General features: G+C 45.6%; 3 protein-coding genes across 5 annotated transcripts; all 3 read left to right on the top strand.

Annotated features, from left to right (window-relative positions):
- Window positions 1–12,135: 12,135 nt before the first annotated feature.
- Window positions 12,136–15,612, top strand: LOC123190503 (RNA-binding protein L). Its single transcript, XM_044603153.1, has 7 exons — window positions 12,136–12,586; window positions 13,018–13,477; window positions 14,432–14,493; window positions 14,573–14,703; window positions 14,797–14,899; window positions 14,993–15,196; window positions 15,302–15,612. Exons 1-7 carry the CDS (start codon window positions 12,239–12,241, stop codon window positions 15,302–15,304), a joined length of 1,311 nt encoding a protein of 436 aa, XP_044459088.1. The 5' UTR covers window positions 12,136–12,238; the 3' UTR covers window positions 15,305–15,612.
- Window positions 15,613–16,860: 1,248 nt separating this feature from the next.
- On the top strand, window positions 16,861–23,052 carry LOC123190504 (uncharacterized). Of its 3 annotated transcripts, none has more exons than XM_044603155.1 (10): window positions 16,861–17,213; window positions 18,521–18,642; window positions 18,719–18,831; window positions 19,022–19,086; window positions 19,172–19,383; window positions 20,419–20,664; window positions 20,829–20,930; window positions 21,071–21,121; window positions 22,303–22,393; window positions 22,503–23,052. In XM_044603155.1, exons 1-10 carry the CDS (start codon window positions 17,042–17,044, stop codon window positions 22,658–22,660), a joined length of 1,332 nt encoding a protein of 443 aa, XP_044459090.1. In that variant the 5' UTR covers window positions 16,861–17,041; the 3' UTR covers window positions 22,661–23,052. The 3 variants fall into 3 exon arrangements, with proteins under 3 accessions (XP_044459090.1, XP_044459091.1, XP_044459092.1); XM_044603156.1 differs by having other exon boundaries at window positions 22,506–23,052; XM_044603157.1 differs by having other exon boundaries at window positions 22,303–22,372.
- A 119-nt stretch (window positions 23,053–23,171) lies between these two features.
- Window positions 23,172–24,093, top strand: LOC123190506 (uncharacterized). The gene has a single exon (XM_044603158.1). The coding sequence runs from the start codon at window positions 23,421–23,423 to the stop codon at window positions 24,072–24,074; it is 654 nt and encodes a 217-aa protein (XP_044459093.1). The 5' UTR covers window positions 23,172–23,420; the 3' UTR covers window positions 24,075–24,093.

Here is a 24,093-nt window from a genome sequence, read left to right on the forward strand (position 1 = left end):
CCTTCGAATAACACCATGTTTCATTATTTCTCTACCCTCCAAGATAGATCTCCATATTTGAGACGGCCTCGACCCCAACTCAGCAGTAAGTATGGTGCCATTGGGAAAATAAGAGGCTTTCAAAATCCTTGCACTCAAAGATGTTGGCTCCTTAAGGATTCTCCACGCTTGTCTTGCTAGTAATGCAAGATTAAGTGGACCTATAGGGATTGACAACCCCTATTTGCGTTGGTTGCGAGGATTTATTTGTTTTGTGCAGGTGCGAGGGACTGGCGCGTAGCCTCCTACTGGATTGATACCTTGGTTCTAAAAAACTGAGGGAAATACTTACGCTACTTTTCTGCATCATCCCTTCCTCTTCGGGGAAAACCAACGCAGTGCTAAAAGAGGTAGCAACTATTACATGATGAACCGCATCCGGCATAATTCTCCATCACCGATCCATTGCCTACGAGCTTTTCATATATTGTTCTTCGCTTATTTACTTTTCCGTTGCTATTGCTATCATCACTACAAAATATCAAAAACATTAATTTTACTATTGTTACCTTTTGCTACCGTTACCACTACTATCATATTACTTTGCTACTAAACACTTTGCTGCAGATATTAAGTTTCCAGGTGTGGTTGAATTGACAACTCAGCTACTAATACTTAAGAATATTCTTTGGCTCTTCTTGTGTCGAATCAATAAATTTGGGTTGAATACTCTACCCTCGAAAATTGTTGCGATCCCCTATACTTGTGGGTTATCAACAACGCATCATCGGGACAGGTAGCTTTTAGAGGTTTACCACAGACAGTTCCATTTAAGCACATTATACAGAAAAATGGACAAAGTTGTGATGTACAATATATATATATGATGATAAATATTTTTTACACAATTTATACATATATGTGTTGTTTCAGTCAAAATCATCTATAGTGAATTGTCTACAAAAAACATTATAGGTATCGTCACTTGCGTCGAATGGCCGACGCCCATCATTGACGCCTTCTTCTCTTGGCATAGTGGCTGGGCAGAAACCCGCCTCACTTGACCAACTCACATCCATCACCAATGCACAAGAATCCATATTAATTTATTCGATATCACGTCCCATATCTCGAACCGATAGCCCGAAGAACTTTTTTCTTAATCCAGCCATTGCTTTTGTCATCAGCGAGCCATGTAGCGTGACCCAGTTTCTGGACCTGGCCAACACTGGTGCATGATAACCGAAGTTTACTCCCGTTGCAACGCACGGGCTCTTTTCTAGTCATTAGTAAAGATAGGTGAAGTAGCAAACTTAGGATCACATTTTATTCTAGCATTCAGAGATTTTTCTTTATACTTGTGTAATAATTTCTCTAGATCATCTATATAATTGCAAGTAAGAATATCTCTAGTTGTTTCTTCACTCGTAACATAACCTTCCGGTACCTTAGGCAATTCATATCTAGGAAGTCTAGTTCTAGTAGGTGTTTCAGGAGATTCAGTTTCAAGCTCATCATCAGATTCAACAACATCATGTTGTATAACTCTAGCAATTTGTTTATCAAGAAATTCACCAAGTGGCACACCATAATTATCAAGCAAGGTACTAGCATCATCATAAGCATTATCCATAGCAGAAGTAGCATCATCAATAACTTGCGACATATCAGAATTAATAGCATGTGGTGGTGTTGCAAGTTTACTTATAATAGAAGGTGAATCTAAAGCAGAACTGGATGGCAGTTCCTTACCTCCCTTTGTCTTTGAGGGAAATATCTTAGTCTTAGCATCCTTCAGATTCTTCATAGTGATAATATGATAATAATCCCAAGTGACTAAACAAATATAGCTATGCTCCCCGGCAACGGCGCCAGAAAAAAGGTCTTGATAACCCACAAGTATAGGGGATCACAATAGTTTTCGAGGGTAGAGTATTCAACCCAAGTTTATAGATTTGACACAAGGGGAGCCAAAGAATATTTGAAGGTATTAGTAGTTGAGTTGTCAATTCAACCACACCTGGAGATTAATTATCTATAACAAAGTGATCAGTAGCAAAGTAGTTTGATAGTTTTGATAGTAGTGACAGCAACAATAGTAACGTTAACAGTGACAACAGTAATTTGGTAGCAAGTGTAACAGTGATGATAGCAGTAGTAACTTAGCAAGAACAATATAAGATAAATCTGTAGGCATTGGATCGGTGACTTGTTGGATGATATTCATCATGAGACAGTTATAACCTAGGGTGATACAGTAGTAGCTCCAGTTCATCGATATAATGTAGGCATGTATTCCGTAAATAGTCATACGTGCTTTATTAAAAGAACTTGCATGACATCTTTTGTCCTACCCTCCCGTGGCAGTGGGGTCCATATTGGAAACTAAGGGATATTAAGGCCTCCTTTTAATAGAGAACTGAAACAAAGCATTAACACACGGTGAATACATGAACTCCTCAAACTACGGTAATCACCGGAAGAAGTCCCGGTTATTGTCACTCCGGGGTTACCGGATCATAACACGTAGTAGGTGACTATAACTTGCAAGACCGGATCTAGAACATGAATATAATGGCGAGAACATAAACGGTTCAGATCTGAAATCATGGCACCCGGGCCCAAGTGACAAGCATTAAGCATGGCAAAGTCATAGCAACATCAATCTAAGAACATAGTGAATACTAGGGATCAAGCCCTAACAAAACTAACTCGATTACATGATGAATCTCATCCAACTCCTCACCGACCAGCGAGCCTATGAAGGAATTACTCACTCCCGGTGGGGAGCATCATGGAATTGGTGATGGAGAAGGATTGGTGATGACGAAGAACGAAGATCCCCCTCTCCGGAGCCCCAAACCGACTCCAGATCTGCCCTCCCGAGGAAGAACAGGACTTGGCGGCGGCTCCGTCTCATGGATCGCGATAATTATTTCTCCCTGATTTTTTTCTCCAAAAATAGGATTTTTTATAGCGTTGGTTTTAGGGTCTGCGGGGCCACCAGGTGGGGACAACCCACCTGGGCGCGCCAGGAGAGGGGGGCGCGCCCTGGTAGGTTGTGCCCACCCAGGGGCCCCTCTCCGGTAGGTCTTGGCTCCAGAAATTCTTATATATTATATAAAAATTCATCGCAAAGTTTCTTTCCATTTCGAGAACTTTTATTTTTGCACAAAAACAACACCATGGTAGTTCTGCTGAAAACAACGTCAGTCCAGTCCGGGGTTAGTTTCATTCAAATCATGCAAATTAGAGTCCAAAACAAGAGGAAAAGCGTTAGGAAAAGTAGATACGTTGGAGATGTATCAGCCCCCTGAAGGGAGGGAACTTTGGTTACACATCTTCGTCTCCATCAACTCCACTTGTTGTTGAAATCTGGACTAGAATCTTCAGACAGAGGGTCCCTTCGATAAACAACTTGTCTCATTGGGAATAGCCTCTTATGGAGAACTAGATTCCATAGTGGAGTCTGTTCGGTTAAGCGTTGGAGAGCTAATAGGTTGAACGGAGTGGTGCCAGCATGTAGTTGTGCTTTCAGCAATAATTTCACCATTGGGAGCCGGTTCCTTTCGAAGCACTTTCACATGTGAACCGAAGTCGTCTTGCCCAAGACGCAATATTGTTGGATCGGGCTTTCGCCCATTGTCCAAGATTCCCCACCGCTGCCCCCCGGTGGGAGTCCTGCACTTAAGGTAGAAGCAGATGTTGAGGAAATGGGCGGTTGACGATAATGAGAAAGGGCACCCACTACTTCACCACTCCACTGGAAAGTGCATTCTCAATTGTAGCAAAGTTTCCTAGCCACTAAAGCGCATTCTCTCATTTACTCTTATTCAGGCATGGATCCCGTTGAAGCATCTAGTTTTTGGTCATTTCAGGAATTAAACCACATGCTCCACCGCTTGTGCGGCCCCCCGTCAATTCCTTTGAGTTTCATTCTTGCGAATGTACTCCCCAGGCGGAATACTTAATCTCTTAGTCTCATTCAGTTGAGCTGTCGCAATCAATCTTTCTCTTCCTTTCTTAGTAGCAGATCCAACATGACTGTATTAAACCTTAAGCACTCAGGGTTAAGCTAGCACTTCTAACCATTACCTTACGCAAGCTTATATTGTTTTTGTATCTTGTGCTTGCTTGTGTTGTTGTTGTTGAGCTCATCATATAGGTTGTCCACCTAGTTGCATTTCTAGACAACCTATTTTATTGTTAAGCCTAGTTTGTTAAAAGAAGATAAAAAATATTAGTCGCCTATTCACCCCCCATCTAGTCGACCATATCGATCCTTTCAGTTTGGATGGATGGAGGACACGCTATATCGACTCACCCAACCTCCAAATATGAAAGCTCGGGGTCTCAATTTGGAGCACCCCTAAAAATTATGTCGATCGAGATGACGATTCTGCTAGAGCGGCCTTTTTGTACAAAATCATCATAATCTTGGTTATTATGGCAATCAGATCGATATGGCGACTCCGCTAGAATTGCTCTCATATCACACCTCAACACACCATGGAATAAAGAGTGTGTGTACAAGAATTTTCTTATCCCTGGGAGTCTCAACACGACAACCTTCATCAAACTTGAGGGACCCAGCAGTAAGGTTGTTGCTGTTAAAACTATGTCAAATATATGCGTAGGGCTATAGTCACTATTCGGACTGTTAGATGTTGGAGTCATCACTACAAAAACACACTTCCCTGATGATACGTGTTTGTCATGGTAGGTCACGTTTTCTGTCATGCATGTACATCCGTGATAATTTTATGACAGTATCAAGATAGTCATACATGTGATGTCGTAGAAGTGTCCTATGGCAATACTCAAATTATCATTACAGAAGTGGACACTTGCATGATGATAAATGGCGCGTCATGGAAGTGTTTTCGTCGAGGGTAACCGACACGTGGCATCCACCATAACTGGTCGCTGCTAAGCTATCGGGTTCTGCTTGGATCCGATAACCCGTTAACCGCTCGGACCAAGGGGGATTTTCCACGTGTAAAATTCTCATTCGCCACAAGATCCACATGCCAGCTCGGCGTTGGGACAAATGTCATCCGTTCAATGGACGAAGCCCACCTATGGTATGTTAACACATCACACGACCTAACAGTGGCCCATATAGGTTAAAAAGGCCGGCCCAATTGACTTAGTCAAAAGTTAGCGGGCCAGCCCATGGAAAGCCTATTAACGGTTTGTACGCATATGTCCCATTTATGACCCAGTAACTCACGACCTGTTATGGTCATTCTGAATTCAGTCCAGTAGAGTCATGTGGGCCATCCAATATAATTCTAGCCCGTTGTCACTTTCGGCCCATGTATGATCTGTGACGTCTTTCGGCCCATATGAAGTAATTTGTATCTCTGGGTCTATTATCGACCCATGGTGATTCTGCCCATATTGAACAGTAATTTGCTTTATACCCATTAGAGGCTCATGATTCAATTGGGTCGTTCCAGCCGGTGTATACTTTTGGCCTACTAAGGGCCCATAAACTCTTGAGCTTAGTTCTAGGCCATGACTACTTACGGTCCATTACTGGCATGTTTCGCTGATGTCTTTTGAATGTCAGATCTTAGCAAACACCTCACACACACATGCATATGTACGAGAGAAACATGCAAACCATGCTGCATCGCTCGGCCCTGACCACCCACCGTAACCGGGAACTCCCCGAAATTTTTCTTGTCCTCACTTCTACCATGATTTTTTACATCATGGACGACCCAAAGGATGTTATGCAGGTGCGTCTCCAGCCCGTCCAGGACGAAAAGTCCATGTTCTGTCATAATTTTTTGTCATAGAAGTAGGAGCCCGCCACATCAATGATGATACATGTTTTTGTCACAATTATTGTTGTAGAAGTGTCATAACCATGACATATTTTTTCTTTTGGGCCTTAATGTCAAGGATGTGTCTTTTTATAGTGCATGGTTGGAGAAATCCTTTTGCTTGGGAAACTTGATGATGATGGTTATGTCTACAAAGTGGACAGAAATAAGAAAACCATGAGGGTCAAGAAGGAAAAGAAGCTCATGATGCAGGGAAAAGGACCAAAAATAACTTCTACACAATGCGAGCAAGCTTCGTTGAAGGCGGAGCTGAGAAGATGCCACTGATGGCGATAATATCAGTCGAGGTGACCAAGTCCGAGGTGGAGGGCTTGGCGGTCAGCTCATGCGAGTGAGCAAACAAGAGAAGACTTCAAGATGGCGGAGACATACTCGCCAACATGGAGTGTTAAATTTGTGTCGATATATGTGCATAGGGCTACAATTAGACTTAGACTATGTGGAGGATTAGGTGTTAGAGTCGAACATGTGTAATCCAGATGTATTACATAAAAGCACCGATGGGTAGGCAAAATAGACTAAGAGCAACTCTAATGGGGCGACCCATTTCGTCTGCCGTCGTTTGTTTGGATTGGCGCGGATAAAAGAGGAGGCCCAACACGTCGACCCAAACCCAAATTGAGTCTATTCCGCGTTCACGCCGACACATTTGCGGCCCAAATTTACGCCCCAATTGCGTCGGCGCGGATGCGGAACGAACACCAGGCGCGCCTTCTCGGTGTTCGCCGCATCCCCACCTGGCGGTCGTCCGACTGCTCGCGGCCTACATGGTCAGCTTAATTTATGACCTCGGGCCCACGCGTCAGCGATGGCGATCGTCCTTTTTTAAGCCGACCGTGCGGCGGGGCTGTCCTCATCCGCTTCCTAGCCAGCCCATGTCCCCATCTAGCACACTCTGCTTCCCCGTCGCTGGAAAACCCTAGCCACCCTAGTGAAGCCAGATGGGGCTCTTCTTCGGCACCGGCAGCAGCAAGGCCAAGGGCAAGTCCCCCGCCATTCCCTTTCCCTAAAAGTTCCTCCCGCCTCCGCCAGCGCCAGCTCGCCGGCCGAGGCAGTGCATGAACGTGCCAGTGCACCAGGCGGACTGGCACTGGCAGCATCGCGTGCCTCTCCCGTACCCCGATGCCACCCTGCCGCACGACTGGCACCTGGATCCGGAGAGGATCCCAGTGTCGGCGGCGCCACGGTCGGCTACGGCGCATGCGGAGGAGGTGATGCGCCGGCGGGCGCTCCTGTCACCCGAGTAGCGCCGCGACCCCGCCTACGCAACCGACTCGCCCAACTAGGCTTGATGGTTCGCCTTCGAGCACGAGGAGGCGAGGTGACGCGACGTTCGCGAAGTCGACTGCAGCGTGTCGCCGCCCCCGATCGTCGTCCGCGAGGAGGACCAGAAGGCGGAGGCCGCCTACCAGGCGGCCCTTGCGGCGGTCTACCTTGAGAGCGAGGAGGACGAGCGGCGCATGGCGGCGGTGACCGAGGAGGAGGAGGCCGCGTACGAGGCGGCCATGGCGCAGGCCATGGCGCCCTCCGCGGCGGGCGACTGCGTCCTGCCACCAGTGGCCCCATCGTCCCCTATCAAAGCCGAGCCGGAGCCAGAGTCGGAGCCGTCCCCCATTGATCGCTACTCTTGGACGGGAGTAGTACGCGAGTGGGTCAGCCGCCGCCGGTCTAGTTGGGGGCGACGCGGGCGCAGGAGGCGGTGGACCTCGAACAGTGGCGCCAGCGACGGCTGGCCCAGGAGTGCCGCCACGACGAATACCTCGAGATGCTCGAGCCCGACGTTGAGGACGAGCAGCGCGAGACCGAGGAGGAGGCGCGCCAGGAGCCGGGCAAACTTTATTTTAAATATGTATATATTCTTTTTTCTCACGTCGTTAAAATGAGTCGGGCCAGCGTTGGACGCATGCGCCGACCCAAACGCGAAAACGGACATTTGTGTCCGCTTGGCCAACTCAAACGGACAAAATCACCATCCATTTGGATCAGTCCGTTGGAGTTGCTGTAAAGAAAGCTGGTAGCCTTAGATACGAGATCGAGAATGAAACAGTATGGACGCTTGTGGTAGGGATTTATTTTTCAAAACTATCACATTTTTAATAGCAAATTCGAAAACTATAGCATCCAATGCCAAAAAAATCAAAACTAGCACCCCGTCGGACACCTGTGGGCCGAAAAGGTAGTTTTCGTCCTCCTCTTGGCCGAAAAGGACTTTTCGGCCGTGCCTTGTCTGAAAAGGTGCTTACCTGGCCGAAAAGACCTTTTTGAATAGCAGTAGGCCGAAAAGTCCTTTTTGGTCAGCAGTAGGCCGAAAAGTCCTTTTTGGTCAGCAGTAGACCGAAAAGTCCCTTAGGCCCACCTTTTCATGTTAATGGTTGGCCGAAGTTGCATGGTTCCACTCTTCGGCTTACGGTAGGCCGAAATGTTTTTTTATTTTGGCTTATAAATACTATGCAACCATTGCCCATCTTAGACATTGAAAAAAAATCGTGCAACCCTTTCCCCTCAATATTTTCCCGCCAACTCTTTCCCTCCATATATTCCCACCAACCCCTTCCCGCCACCCGTTTCCCGTCAACTTCGGCCAACTTCAATAGGATATCATCTTCGTCCTCGCTGTCGTCAGTCCATAAAAATGGATGCTTTGTTGCAGTCCTTCTGAAAGTTTTACTCTTCGGCTCCACTATCTTCTTCCACCTTTCATGCAACCTAAGAAGTTCTTTATGTACCTCCTCATAGGTCCTTTCAGGCCACCCAGACCTACGTAATTCGTGAGCCAACTCATTCATTATGGTGTCACTACCGGTGAGTTCGTCCCATGGAATTAACCTATTGTCCATCCTGAAATCGGTGGCTAGCCTCAGAAGACATCTGCTCATCCCAGGGTGAAAACTACGATCGAAAGGATAATGGGACATCTCGACTACACTATATTGGACCGCTTATCCACCTCCGTGTGAATGAGGTTTTATAGGTAGAGAGGAGAAAATGGCGGGAAAGAACGACTGCGGTATGGCGGGAAAGGGTTGGCGGGAACATATGGCGGGAATGCGTTGGCGGGAACGGGTGGCGGGAACATATGGAGGGAAACAGTTGGCGGGAAAATATTGAGGGGAAAGGGTCGCGCGATTTTTTTTTCAATGTTTAAGATGGGCAATGGTTGCATAGTATTTATATGCCAAAATAAAAAAAATACATTTCGGCCTAACGTAAGCCGAAGAGTGGAACCATGCAACTTCGGCCACCCGTTAACGTGAAAAGGTGGGCCCAAGGGATTTTTCGGCCTACTCCTGACCAAAAAGGACTTTTCGGCCTACCGCTGACCAAAAAGGTCTTTTCGGCCTAGGTACTCACCTCTTCGGCCAAGGCACGGCTGAAAAGTCCTTTTCGGCCAAGGTGAGGCTGAAACACCCTTTTCGACCCACGCGTGGCCGACGGGGTGCTAGTTTTGATTTTTCTCCACTGCATGCTATAGTTTCCGAATTTGCTATAAAATACGTCATAGTTTTGAAAAAAATCTGTGGTATGGATGTCCGGACTGGCTACGGTGCAACGGCCGAGGTGCACTGTGGACGGATTGTTTGTATAAGGATTCAAACCCCTTTTGCTGATATAAAAAAACAAACTTTTTTGCATTGTACTTCGTATATGAGAAATTCTGAGAAGGAAAATTCTTTTGATGGCATCACAATGATTGGCTCTTGTCGTCCGTCTGAATGCTAGTTGCGGATGGTTCCTTTTCTAGCTGTCATGAATGTGTATCATTGTTCTTTGTGATATGACAAATTCATTTGTATTTCCGTTTGGAAAAGTCCCCTTTCACAGAAAGTGCTAGCCTCATATGTCTTCGCTTCTCAAAATCAAGGGAGACACGTCTCTAAAAAGCATCTCTAGCATCTAGCGCATCAACAAAAGTTATATTTGGACCAAAAAAGATTCTTTTTTATGGATTAACACCTATTTAGCAGATCTATCAAACCAATAATTTCTTAAAACTGTATAACTTTCCGTCCCTTAGAATGCAATTGTCTTGTCTATTTATACTCCAAAGGCGCAACTTCTTAGTAATTCAGTCGGTCGCTCGACATTTCTATCGGCACTGACTCGCCGCCCCGTAGCCAACCCCCGTCATCAGAACTATTCCATGCAACCACCTAGGGCTGGAATTGGAGCCGAGTCGAGCCAGCTCGGCTCGACTCGCTAGAGCTCGTTTCGTTAACGAGTTAGCTCGACTCAGCTTGTTATTATAACGAGCTCAAATGTAAGATTGGCTCGACTCGTATAACTCGCGAGCTGGCTCGTTTAGCTTGTTAAGGTCGTTAAAGATATGAACATAAAACCCTTAAATATTATAAAAATGATTATGTATATATTAAACATATATATCACTAACAATAGTAATTTCCTTGTAACGCATGAGTCTCCTAGACGGTTGGGCCTTCAACGGCTAGGCCTTATGTTGTGCGCTTAGGACATAAGGTGCTGAGTGGCTGATCTTTTTTTTTGTATTGGGAGTGGCTGATCTTTTATACCGAGCCTAACGAATTACACGAGTACTCGTGAAATTGACTCGTTTAACTTGGTCTATAAACGATCTTAAACTAAAGCTTGGCTCGACTCGTTATTCTTCGAGTTCGAGTCGATTCGAACCGAGTCACGAGCTACTCGTTTAGCTCACGAGCTTCGAGCTTTTTTTCCAGCCCTACAACCACCTTGCAGCTCTGCTACCCTATCCCGCACCTTTCTCGCTCGCTGACGCTGAAATCCGCTTTTTCGCTGCCGACGAGGCTGTGATCGTGTAGCTCTATGCAATGGCTGCCGAGGCCCATTTTCATCGGGAATCGATCCGTCTGGCCTTCGAGATGGCGTACGAAGGTCAAGCGCAACACCTAGACGGCCCGCGGCATCAGAATCGCCGAACAAGGCCGCCATCGCCGCCGTGTCACCTAGCAGTGTGTTTTGGGTCAAAGCATTTTCCCCTTATACTTTTGATTATATGTGCTTGTTTTGGTTAATGGAATTAGTACTCACTCCGATCTAAATTAATTGACGCACACTTAGTAGTACAATTTAGTACAATTTATACTAAAGTTGTACTACTCACATCCATATTAATTGACATACAATTAGTACAATTCTAGTCACCTCCTTCCCCAAACAAATCTAGGGTTCCTCTACCTCCCGCCGCCGCCGGCGGCGGTTCACCTCATCTCCGGCGGCCTTAGGGCCATGGCTGTGTGGTGGATCCTGGCCCTTAATGGCGGGAGAGCTTCGCTTTTAGATGTTTCTTCGAGTTTTGTTAGGGTTTGTGTCCTACTTAGGAAGACAAGACGGTGGCGACTACCTGAAAATGGAATACGGAATTTTTTTTGGCCACATAAAGTCGCAGTTGCTCGACCTACTGAATCTTGGCAACCTCATTGCTGATGATGGGAAAACTGAATACCGATGGCTTAGTTTCCGATGAGGGCTCTGCCGAAGCGGGTATGGTGCTCAGGGACAGCATGGGCTATATTGTTTTCTCGGCATGTAGGAAATTGTCCACGTAGAGATGCTCTTGAAGTGGAGTTGTATGCATGCATGGGAGGGTGTCTCATTTTTTTTGCAGAAAAGTGATCTTCCTATAATGATGGATTCAAGTGTGGCAGTAAAGCTTATTCAAGCCAAAGAAATTGATAGATCAGTTTATCGTTCTCTAGTTATAGAAATTAGATATCTTTTGAGTCCTCATGAATCTTGTATTACTCATATTTCTCGATCCCAAAATAGGGTTAATGCCAGTTTAACAGTTTTTGTTCTTACCAAAGGAGAAGCGTGACATGGTTAGGTTCTGGTCCTGAGTACGTAAACTATCCAACTAGCTGCTGATGATGGTAACTCTATGAGTTGAGTAATGCAAGTTTTTCATCCAAAAGAAAGATTGTAAGTAACAACAACAACAACAACAAAGCCTTTAGTCCCAAACAAGTTGGGGTAGGCTAGAGGTGAAACCCATAAGATCTCGCAACCAACTCATGGCTCTGGCACATGGATAGCAAGCTTCCACGCACCCCTGTCCATAGCTAGCTCTTTGTCCCAAAAGAAAGATTGTAAGTATTTCGAAAAAAAGAAAGCTTTGAGAAAACAATATATATTTATTTTTTACAGAAAAAGAGTCCTAATTTCTTTTAGAAAAAAAGCGGACGAGGACACCAGTTCTCTTCCGCGGCGGGGGGGGGGGGGGGGGGGGACACGGGCGCCGCGCTCTACTCGCCCACGGTAATAAAAAAGGAGAGCCGGAATCCCTGTACACGGACGAATCTCAGCCCTGAAATCCCCATCTCCTCCCCCGTATCCCTCCTCTCTCCCGTCCCTCTCCCCTCCCCCTCTCTCCTCCCTAGGGTTCGGGTCTCTCCTCCCCCGTCGCCATGATGCAGCCACCGCCGCCGTCGCAGCCGCAGCCGGGCATGGGCGCCCCCATGCCGCCGCAGGGCGCGGGAGGGCAGCCGCCGCACTGGGGCGCGATCCCGCCGCCGATGCCCCACTACGCGCAGCCGCCCCCGCAGCAGCAGCCGCCGCCGCAGGCCATGTGGGGCCAGCCGCCGCCCCAGGCCGCGCCCTACGGCCAGGTGCCCGCCCCGCAGCAGTACTACGCCGCGCCGCAGGCCCCCGCCGCCCCCGCGGCCTCGGACGAGGTCAGGACGCTCTGGATCGGGGACCTCCAGTACTGGATGGACGAGAACTACATCTACAGCTGCTTCGCCAACACCGGGGAGGTACGTGTCCCGATCTGTCCGACGCCAGATTCGTTCGGCCCGTCGCTCTGATGCGAGATTTGTTCGGGCTCGGCTTGCCCTAGTGGATGCACGCGCGTCGCGGGTCTAGATGTAAAAGGGTTAGGGATTTAGTTGTGATGGTAGAACTGCGAGGCGAGTTACTTTTCCGTGGATTATGTCTTCGTCACAGGGAAAGAAAATCAAGCTTTAGCTGTGGTTCTGGAGCAGTTGGGTGTTTTGGCACGGTTGTATGATTGGTGTTGTGAAGACTAAAACTGTCAACTGCGTCTTGTGAAAATAAAAATTCTCTAGTTAACTGATGTGTTTGTTCCTGCTTATATATGTACCCTTTTACACATGTGTGTGCATGTTCTGCAGACCATGTGTTATATGTAAAGTTGCTAAAGATGACCTTTTTTGTTAATTTGCAGTTCCAATCTGTGAAGCTTATCCGTGACAAGCAAACTGGACAGCTTCAGGGCTATGGCTTTGTCGAGTTTGCAAGCCATGCAGGCGCTGAGCGAGTTCTTCAGACATTCAATGGTCAAATGATGCCAAATGTTGAGTTGGCATACAGACTGAACTGGGCCAGTGCTGGTGAAAAGCGTGATGATACCCCGGACTATACAATCTTTGTTGGGGATTTGGCAGCTGATGTTACAGACTACATGTTACAGGAGACATTCAGGGTCCATTACCCTTCAGTGAAGGGCGCAAAGGTTGTAACTGACAAGATGACAATGCGTTCAAAAGGTTATGGGTTTGTGAAGTTTGGTGACCCTACAGAGCAAGCTCGTGCCATGACTGAAATGAATGGAATGCCCTGTTCTTCCAGACCTATGCGCATTGGTCCAGCAGCAAATAGAAAGACAACTGGGGTTCAGGAGAGAGGTAAATGTTGTCAATCTCATGTCGCTGCAATGGCCTTCTGCTATTACATGTATACATTTACTTCTCATGCATACCTGATTGCTATGTTTTATGGTGCCTTTGTCCTTTTATAAATTCATGTTGTTCTACTTGTTTGTGTCTGAACAATGCAAAGCTAGGTATTACCTTTTTTTTTGCATGCAAGAAGACATTATTCATTAGTATAATGGTTTCAGCATGGATTTGCATCATTTAATGCTCAATTAGATAAATAAAATATAGTAAACTCATGCTATCCGGAAGCAGCATATCAACAGTTCCACCATATATGCCCTGCAATTGACTTGAGCTGTGGCATTTCTTGTTTAAATCAGTTATGCCTTAAGTTTGCTGTCCTAAGTTTGTAGTCTGTTTCTGGTTCTTCTATTTATTTTTTACTTTCCTACTCCCTCCGTCCCCAAAAACAACTTTAGTACAAAGTTGTACCAAGTCAGCGACACTTACTTCGGGACGGAGGGAGTACTAGTTATCTGTCACTATAATGTATGTATATCTTTAGAACACCTTTCCTGTGTATAAATAAAAATGCTATGGCCCATGCTCAATCAGAATATACACATGCAAAGTAAACTGGTATATTGTGTCGTGATTGCTTCGTTCACCAGAGTTTAGCAGTTGAGAGATGGAATCCCTTCCACATGCATTGAGAGTTAAACTTCCCATCTCAAATTTTTGCTAAGTGAATTTTGTATGACCTTTTGGTAGTTATTCCTTATTTATTTATCTATCTTATTATGCACTGCTTTAGTCACATGTTATTTATTTATTTAGCTTTTGCACTGCTTTAGTGACATGGTATATTTATCATTTAAATTTTGTGTCTCTTGCATGATATGCATTCATGTTTATTTATTCTTTGTTATTTAACAAGTCTTACAACGTATTTCCTTCACTTTTTTTTGCTTTCATTTACAGTACCAATTCCAAATACAAATACTCAAGGAGCTCAGTCTGACAATGATCCTAACAATACCACCGTGCGTTCTTAGTTCTACTTTTCTGTATTACACCAATTGAATTTCAGTGTGTTGAACATAGTTGTTTCTTTGGTCTCAGATATTTGTTGGTGGCCTTGACCCCAATGTCACTGAAGATGCCTTGAAACAAGTGTTTGCTCCATATGGGGAAGTTGTCCATGTCAAGATCCCTGTTGGGAAGAGATGTGGCTTTGTTCAGTATGCTAACAGGTCGATTTTTTTCTGTTTAATAGTTTAGTTGTTTCTTGTGCGCGTATTTTTGAAGTACTTCCTTCTAAGTTACTCTTCTGACTGCATATTCAGGCCTTCTGCTGAGCAAGCTCTGCAATTGCTGCAAGGGACCTTGGTTGGTGGTCAGAATGTGAGGCTTTCATGGGGACGAAGCCCTTCAAACAAACAAACTCAGGTTTAATTCTTGCATGCTAAACTTCTATCCTGTCTTGAGTTGTATGTATACTAGATGTAAAGTGGGTAATATATAACACATGAACATTTTCAGCCTCAGGAAGCCAGCCAGTGGGGTGCAGGTGCTGCTGCTGGTGCTGCTGGTGGTTACTATGCTGGATATGGACAAGGCTACGAGGCTTATGGACAAGGGTATGCACAGCCTCAAGACCCTAACATGTATGGTTATGGAGCCTATGCTGGTTATCCCAACTACCAACAACCAGCAGCGGCACCGCAGCCACCGCCACCGCAACAGGTGAAGTCCCCTATCTATATAAGCGCAAATCTTAGCTCTTGATAATCTTATTAGTACTTAATACCACCAGCAGCCTGGCTAATCTAAAACTTTCCATTTCTGCAGTGAGCCCTCCTCGTGGGTCGTCCAGACAGATGAGAACCCCTGTTTGAAGGCACTGTCAAGGCTAATGTTGTAGCACCTGTCGATAGAGAGAGACGGTTCCTGGACTCCGGATTTTGATTGCCCCATGGCAAGGTCTATTGTTATGTTATTATGCACTATATTATGATCAGCTGTTGTCCGTCCCGCTGTGGTGATCCTTTGGATATGTACTTGGAAACTTAGCTTTGTTTCGCCGCATGCCCTTGTCTACTGTTATTTACCGTTGCTATCTTCTGCTGTTAAATTATATACTATTTGTACCGTTTGCTTCCTGCTGCATTTGTTTATGTTGTTGCTTTGTGGTTTGGATTCTTCCTTTTATCAGAGAAGATGATAACCCAACAGCTTTGGTCTGGTGGCCTGATCGGCCACATGGGCAGATCAGATCACAGGGCATGGCATGCTTGGTGCTGTCGACCGTGGAATTTCGTTTGATAGTGTTTGTTTCATACAGTATTACTAGAATGGTTTGATTAGCACTTGGTTCAGCCGTGGATTCGTCAATTATTTTGATGTCTTTGTAGTCGTAGTTGTGATCTCCCTTTTGTTTGGTGACATTTTGGTTCTATCTATTGTTCTGTTTATATCTAATAATTGCTCCGTACATATATCTTTTTTACTGCAAGAGCAGAGCATTTTGTTTCTACTTTCTACTACTCCCTTGGTCGGCTAGTTTGGTAGCCTGTGATCCCAGGGGAAGATCCCCGTCAAAACCCAGGGCACATAGCCCACGAGGCGAACTCGCCGTGCAAAACCACCGCGACATTTGGTCTGCTCGCTTGCTGGGATATTCTCCCCTGATCCCCTTCCTTTCCCTGGGAGAGAAAACCATGCCTATATATGTCGGGGAGAAAAGCCACGCCTGACGCTGGCGCATCTAGCGATCTCCTCCCCTCTCCACTGTCCTCCAAATTGCAGAGGTGATCTCCCTGTCATAGAAGGAGAGGATCCCCCATGGGCATGGAAATCTCCCGGTGGAGGATTAGAGCCCTGAGATATTCTCCCCTTGCAACCAAATTAGTTCTAAGAGTGTCAAAAAACTCTTTTATGTTATGGGACGAAGTGAGTAATACAATACTCAAAGACCATCGATTGGAAAAGAACAGAATAACATTTGATCTCACGAAAAATTAAAAACTATTACCCGGCTATGTATGCAGCTAACTAATGAAACATTTGATGACAAATTGGCTATGTATATAGCTAACGGATGGATGACGAATCTGAAGATAAGCGCGGTACATCAAATCGCTTCTAAATGTCCGTGGAAATCTAGAAATGGTTTGAAGGAGTCCTCTCTCCCTGGTGTACGGCGTCGGAGTGGCCCTGATTACTTAACGTAGTGCATTAGTAGAAAGTAGAACCAACATTTTGAATCACCATATGAAAAAAAAACTAAAGTAATCACAGAGCTACAGACGCCAGCTGCAAAGCGACAAGGGTGACGAGAAAGGCAGCCAGAGCCAGCCATAATTCCAGACAGGGCGCTGTAGCACATGTACAGCCCGAGATTCCTTGCCGTTGTCGCGCGCGCGCGCATGCATCAAGATCCGCGACCTCCTCGATCCAAATCCGACCCGTCCGTCAGACACACGGCCGCACGCGGCACGCGCCCGCCCGGGCTCCTTCCCCCTCTCGCTCGCCTTTCCGCCCACCCTGGCCTCTGCCTCGTCGCCTCCCCCCTCTCCTCCCCACCACCCCATGGCCCGCCCCAAAAAGGCCAAGGCGGCGCCGGCGCCGGCGCCGCCGGCCGTCTGCGAGGCGCTGCTGCTGGCGACCGTCTGCATGGTCGGCCTCCCCGTTGAGGTCCAGGTCCGCGACGGATCCGCCTACGCCGGCGTCTTCCACACCGCCTCCCTCGACGCCGGATACGGTGCGCGCCCCCCTCTCCCCCCTCCCTCCCTCCATCTCTCGTGGGTCTGGTTCGGGGACGGCGTCGGGTCCCGGGATCACGCGAATGGCCGCTCGGGCCGTGATCCGGCTGCTCGGTGGAGATAGTGGATGCCGCGTGCCTAGTGACGCGACCCGACCTGGTTCGTCCCTGTTTATTTTTTCCTGGGAATGGGCTGTGATCTGCTTGTTCCTCGACCTGCCGCGGCCGCCGGGATGCCGCGTGTTGCTAGTATTTTGTTCTGGCGCTGGGGCTGGGGCGGATTCGGGGGCGGGTGGTGGAGATCGCTGGGTTATGTTCATCTTCTGCGACGGGGGCGGCTGCGTGTGCTCTGCTCTATAGAGGCCGAGATCCTGGTCGTTCGGTCTTCCTGATTTCGGGGAGAAATTGTGCTGGGAATTGTATCTGGATTGGTTCGAGCGATCCGGGTTTCTACAATGCAAGTGCATCTAGATTGTTTCCTTCTCCCTTCTCTCCTTCCTATATCGCCGCCCTGCCGTGAGCCTGAAGCGTCATATGGAGGATCTCTTGCGCATCAGGGTGGATTCAAATGCAGTTCATCCAGATCACGGGAAAAGTGTTTCTGCTTTCCCTGTTCCAGTTACAGATCACGTGCTGCAGCGATGTTGTATGAATCATTCTTGTGGATTTAGGGGCGAATTCCCTTGCCCCTTGTTGCTGTTTTTGGTCTCTGGGGGGACTTGGTGCGTGCTATGTTGTGGAAATGAGTCATAATAGACGAATGCTTTCATTCCGTGATCAAAGCGATTATGCTCGATTGTGAGATCCAACAACAGTACAAAGGTAAATAGTTATTATCGGGCATTATGAAGGACATGCAGTGTAATGAAATTACCGGTTCGGTTTCACTCTACATTTGAGCTGTGATGAACAATTCCGGGTGGATTTCTCGATACCATTGAAAATGATGTGGTTTATGTATTCTAATTGCTCTTGGGATTTCCGCGTTGGGGGCAATATTGCTACATCAGTCCCTTTATTTTGCTTATTAATTCGTTCTCTTAGATTTTTTTGCAAGTTCTCCAGGAAATATCCTTTTCCTTGGGAGATCATGCGCACAATTTGTGGATTGACCTTGATTTCACATCATCTCTACTGTGATCTGATAGTCTCAACTCCTTTAAGTCCTTTTTACCTCATAATTTGAGTTTGTCAACTGCTCATATACTTCGTACTTTCGAGTCTTGGGCAGTATAATGTTTGTTGTGTTCTACCAAATTTTAGTTTTGGGGGAGAACACATTGGATTAATGGTTTTGTGTTGAGCAGGTGTTGTGCTAAAGAAAGCAAGGAAGATTGCAAACGGAAAGGACAATGCCAATCTAGTGCTGGGAGCTTTTGTGGACACTCTTGTTGTTCTCCCAGATGATCTTGTGCAAGTGATTGCAAAGGTAGGTTACTGCACTTATATGTTAGTTGAAACACATTGCCTTCTGATGGAGCTGACAAAAATGGTTGTTTTGCCAGGACTTCTCCCTTGCTACTAAAGATATTTCTAAAACTAGTGCTTGTGATGTGGTGGCAGCCAGTGGATTGACGCAGCCTCAAACTTCACATTTGGGAGACCCAAAAGCATCCAGGTCTGTAAATGTGTATCCACCAAAGTATACCGATTGCTTGCCCCCAGTAACTGGATACCTTTAACCGTTACAATTTTTCATTGCTGGTTCAGAATGTACATCAAGCAATATATTCTACTTGATTGTATTCTGCTTATTTTTACCATGTCTTATTCATTGTTGACCTTCATTAATGCTATTTCTGTCACAGACAGGTTGAGAAGTGCAGCAGGCTGTGTCAGAATAGTGATAACCCCACTGGGAAAATTGCTCCAAGTACTAACTCTAGCCCTTTTTGTCTTCTATTCAGATAGCCCTTTCATCCTTCCCTTCCTTGCACTAAACCTTTCTGATTTCTCAGTGAACAGTAATGCTGCAAATGTCTGCTCTCCAATTGAACATATAGTGCCAAATTGGAATGCAATTCCAACTTCTGCTGATATTGGATCAAAAGAGGGAAATGTTGTTAATTCAGTTTTAGCTACTCCTGTGGTAGCTTCAAATGTTAAAACATCTCAACCCATCAACAATTCATCTATTAAAGCTGTCATGTCAAGCAAAACCACTGCTAAGGTGAGCTCTTTTGGTATGTGTTAATAGCGATAGATTTGTCTACATCTTATTCTTCCTTATAAAGTAGTACTCCCTGCCATGTATCTCCATTTGGAGCAAAGCATAGTAATAAACTGTATGCTTAACTATACTGATTTATTGATTATCGCAATATGTTGTAAATGTATGCATTTTCTCAATAGTAATGTATAATACTATGTTGCTAATAATATTATTGCAGATGCAAGTATTGAAATACAAATTTATATATTAACTCAACTCCGCACATAATGCTTAAGTGTACTGATTTATTGATTATTTCAATTATTTCCTAAATGTGTGCCTTTTCTAAGCATTATACTTAGTACTCTCATGCCAAACATAAAATTATTGTCGATAACTGAATGCACAGGGAAAATACTTTAGAACCTAGTCGTAAAATTAAATACGGCCTGCCAAGGGTCAATGTTCTTGACCAAAGTATTGCTGCTATGATAGTGCATTCCTATTTTGGATTATGATGCATAGAAGTTTTCTTTTTTCTGAAAAGATTCAAATAAGGCACGTGCAACATTGCCAGGTGGGAGCGTGTAGAAGAGAACTGTTTCTTTCCACGTAGGACAATTGTTCTAATGTTGTACTGTCGATGCTTAAATAGGCGCTGGCACGTCTTAGGTGCTTGTGCATATATCTTTGATCTAATTGGTAGATAAAACAACAATCTAAGCCTCTACAAGACATACTACCTCTGTACCGAAATACTTGTAGCTGGGGGAAACTAGTAAAAGTTCCCCCAACTACAAGTATTTCGGTACGGAGGGAGTAGTTGTCTTGCATGAGGAGACGCCTCTTACTTTGGCACTTGCCTATACTCATCTTTAAGCACCCATGTAAATGCATCTTGCATTTGTACATGCCCTACTTCCAATGCCTTTTTTACTGGTGTTCATGAACCTTCCTGTGCTTTATTATCATCTTCAGTACTACATTATATATATGACATGCAGTTCATTGTTATCAGTCTATTCATTTTGCCTTTTAACATTATTATGTCAGGAATCCAAACTCAATCCCCATGCTAAGGTCTTCGCTCCATCTTTTGCAAGTTCCAGACCAGTACTTGCAGCTGCATCCCCCGTTAACCCAAACTATATCTCAAACTCGGTCTCTGGAGTTCCAACTGGTGTACCTGTATTTCAAACTCACTCGCATCCAGGCAGTTCGTCTCTATCCAGCAAGGTTGTTCATTATAATAACCTGGCTCCTGGAAACTTTGGAATGTCACCTCAATATGTTCAATCAGTAAGTAACTTGATTTCTTTTAGCTGGATGCACCACCATATTATATATCATGTGATACGAGCGAAATACGACATAAGATGTCAACTCTTACACATGGTTAACTATGATATGTTCATGCTTCTGAATTTTGATGCACGCTGCTGTCTACATTTTTTGCATGACAGGTTGTGGGGCATAATGTCGGAAGGCTAGATCCTGCAAGACTCGGTACACCATATCACCCCTTGCAAGTGGGATCAACCTATATCAGCCCTAGTCCTCAGCCTGTAAGTCCTATATTTATTTTTCAGTAAGATATGTAGTCCATATTAATTTAGAAATCTGTTCATTTGTGTCTATTTATTAGTTGAAATTATTGTCATTTGCTACTCAGCTGAACCAAATTGTTTTATTTCATACTTTATAGATGGTCGATGGGAAATTCAGTCCTGTTGTTTATGTTCATCCAGTTTCTCAGGTGAGCCATTGCTGTTTGTATCAAGGGTTCAAGGGGATCTCTTTCATAGGAGGAGGATGATACACGCATAATTGTAGAAACATGCCTATCTAGAAATTATCCAAGCTGAACTTTGCAAATAAAATTGTTTTTAGAAATAGACTAGCAAAACATGCCCGTGCATTGCAACGGAAAAAAAACCATCCCTCATACTCACACCTGACAACATCGAATCCCTTGAAATCTTCACGATGCCACACGACAAACAACATGATAAGTGGTGTTGCGCAAAAAACATGAGGTTTGATGATTTTTGAAGTGTACTCAAGATGTTTCCAATTTATTAGGGAACAGAAATATCAACGTTAAGCCGGCATTTCCAAAATACCCCATATAAAGAAGATATTAATTAAGGTTGCATCCTAAACGGAATTTTAGAAATGATTAATATAATAACATATTTGAAATCTACACATTTTTGAGTGATTTCCATATATAACATGTTAATTTTGGAGTTGGGATTTGAAAGTTATGATTAAATATTTTCTTTTGAATCTGCCTGAAAATAGAAAGGATAAAAATAGAGTAGCTGGGCCGAAACTGGAGCTTCGGGATCGAACCCAGGTCTCAGGTGTGAAGCAGTGAGGCTCATACCACTACGCCTCTCGGGCGCTTGTGATGTATGTCAGGGGCTTACTATTAATAAGCTGTAGCTGTCGGTGATTTTAGAAGGGAAAAAGTAAACTGTTTTTTTCCACTTACTGGTGGCAAGGTGGGTAATTATTAACAACTCCAGGGGTAATTTAATGACTGATGGACAGAAGCACTAATCCCTTTATTATTAGGTATAGATATAGATAGATATCTTACTGCCTCGGTAAACCTTGAACGTTGGTTAGTGGAGATTAGCATCACACATTAGTATCTTGCGGCTTCAGTGTTTGCGATGGATGTTGTGACCCTGATGCTGTATAGACTTATTTTGTGCATCAAATTCACTTGCTTATCAAATGGTTTTTAATTTTTTCCTTAACCGGCTGGCTTCTTAAAATCTCATCCATGTAACAAACCCTGGTGCAACAACGCAAATGTTTACTGTAAATATAAACTGGAACGGACACAGAATTTTGATAAGAGAACTAGAATGGACATACATTTTCTTCTGGCTCATTCTGTCTTATCTGTTATTTTTTCTATTGAAGGATGCTATGCGTGGAACACCAGTTATGTCCCAAGTATGGCCTCGCCCTTTGCTGTTGAACTCGCATCAAGGTAGCTTGCAAAAGTTTCAAGGTAACAGACATTGCAGGTTTCAGCCTCATTGTCTTTGATCGAATAATAATAAAAAGTATTGAAGCGTTTTTGTTATCATACTGATGCCATATTTTCATGCCCTCTTCAGCAGGCACTGCCCCGTTCTTTGGGGCTCCGCCAGTCATGGCAACTGGGAACCTGCCCATGGTGATGCCGAGCCCTGCAACGCTTGTGCAGCCATTCCAGGCCATTCATCCAATCATGGTTCCTTCCGCGACCAGTATGTATCCGGGCAAATACATGTAAACTTGTCATACCGCTGTGTTATCTGATTTCTTTGGAAGAAGAATCTTGGCTTTACCCCTTTGGCTTTTTGGGGTATACATCTAAGAGGACTCGCAGTTTTGCCTACCCTGTCAATTCACCTACTAGTTGCTGGTCATTGTCCGTCTTTTTATTGGGAGGACTTGCAACGTTTGTCATAAGCCATAGTCGGTGTGGCTTATGGTTTAATTTTTCGGGAGAGTTCATGGGAGGAGTTGATATGAAAATAGAGAGGAGATTGAAGCGATTCTTTGACTGCCTTGGCGGCAACACATTTTACCTGTTCTTTTGCGTTTGCAGAGCAGTATGTACCGTGAAACATTGTAAATGAGTAAGATGGTGAAGTGGGCCCCCTTTTCTTCTCCATCTTGCAAGTGTGATGTTGCTGCTATGAATGTCATATTTTGTTGCAAGTGTAGTTCTGGGACTATTATTCATGTAGCTTTCACGTGTAGCCTGTACAATCTTTCGTTGCAGTGCTTTTAGCAATTTGGTCGATTGTGTTCCTCGGTGGAAAGAAGTCGGTCAGGCGTGCTACACGGCTGATCTTTTGCCATCCGATCCGTGTCCCTGGATCCCCAAGACTCTTCCCTCCGATGCTAGCGGCCGGCAACACGTCGAGATGAAGCGCTCCTTGAACTTCAGGACGGTGCCCGACACTTTCTTTGGCGGCTTAAACTCTAAGCGCACCCCATCCTTAGGTCGGACACAACGGTGTTGATCCGTCGGCACGTACGTGGTCATGACGGCCTCCTCATCGATCCTTCTGCACAGCTCCTCTTCACACATGAGTTTCAACTTTTCCAGCAGGTGCTCCATCACCATGGCGTCGTACCCTCCACGCCGACGACCTCGACGACGCACCGCGTGCCCTTCTCCGGCATTGGGCCAGGAGCTGAGCTCCGAAGACCGGCGACCGCGCGGCCAGGAGGAACCGGTGCCGCCGCCGGTCACGAAGATGGCGCCGCCGCTGCCGGTCACGATGGGCGCGTTGTCCACATCGAGACGCATCATAAAGCACGCCACCGGGTCGTTCAGTTTCGAGGTGACCAACTACTCGCAGCTCAAGGACGCGGGCTTCCACGCGCGCGTCACTTCGCCCGTCTTCAGCTTCGGCGGCCATGACTGGCAGATCGCCTTCTACCCGGACGACGAGGACGGCCACGCCTCCTCCTACCTGCGTTATCTCGGCCCAGCCATGGAGGTGAGGGCCAAGTTCACGCTGAGCGTGACGGGGAAGGAGGGCCAGCCACCGCTAGTCCGCCGCGACACGCCGGAGCGCGTCTTCACTCCGGAACACTGCCGGAGAACAAGCCAGGGCTTCCTCAAATTCGTCGCCAAGTCCAAGCTGGACGTATCCCATCTATGTTGTGACTTATTCTTCTTCTCACCCTAGCCAACATGGTCTCGGTGCT

Source organism: Triticum aestivum, chromosome 2A (assembly GCF_018294505.1).
Source record: "Triticum aestivum cultivar Chinese Spring chromosome 2A, IWGSC CS RefSeq v2.1, whole genome shotgun sequence".
Lineage (NCBI taxonomy): Eukaryota > Viridiplantae > Streptophyta > Magnoliopsida > Poales > Poaceae > Triticum > Triticum aestivum.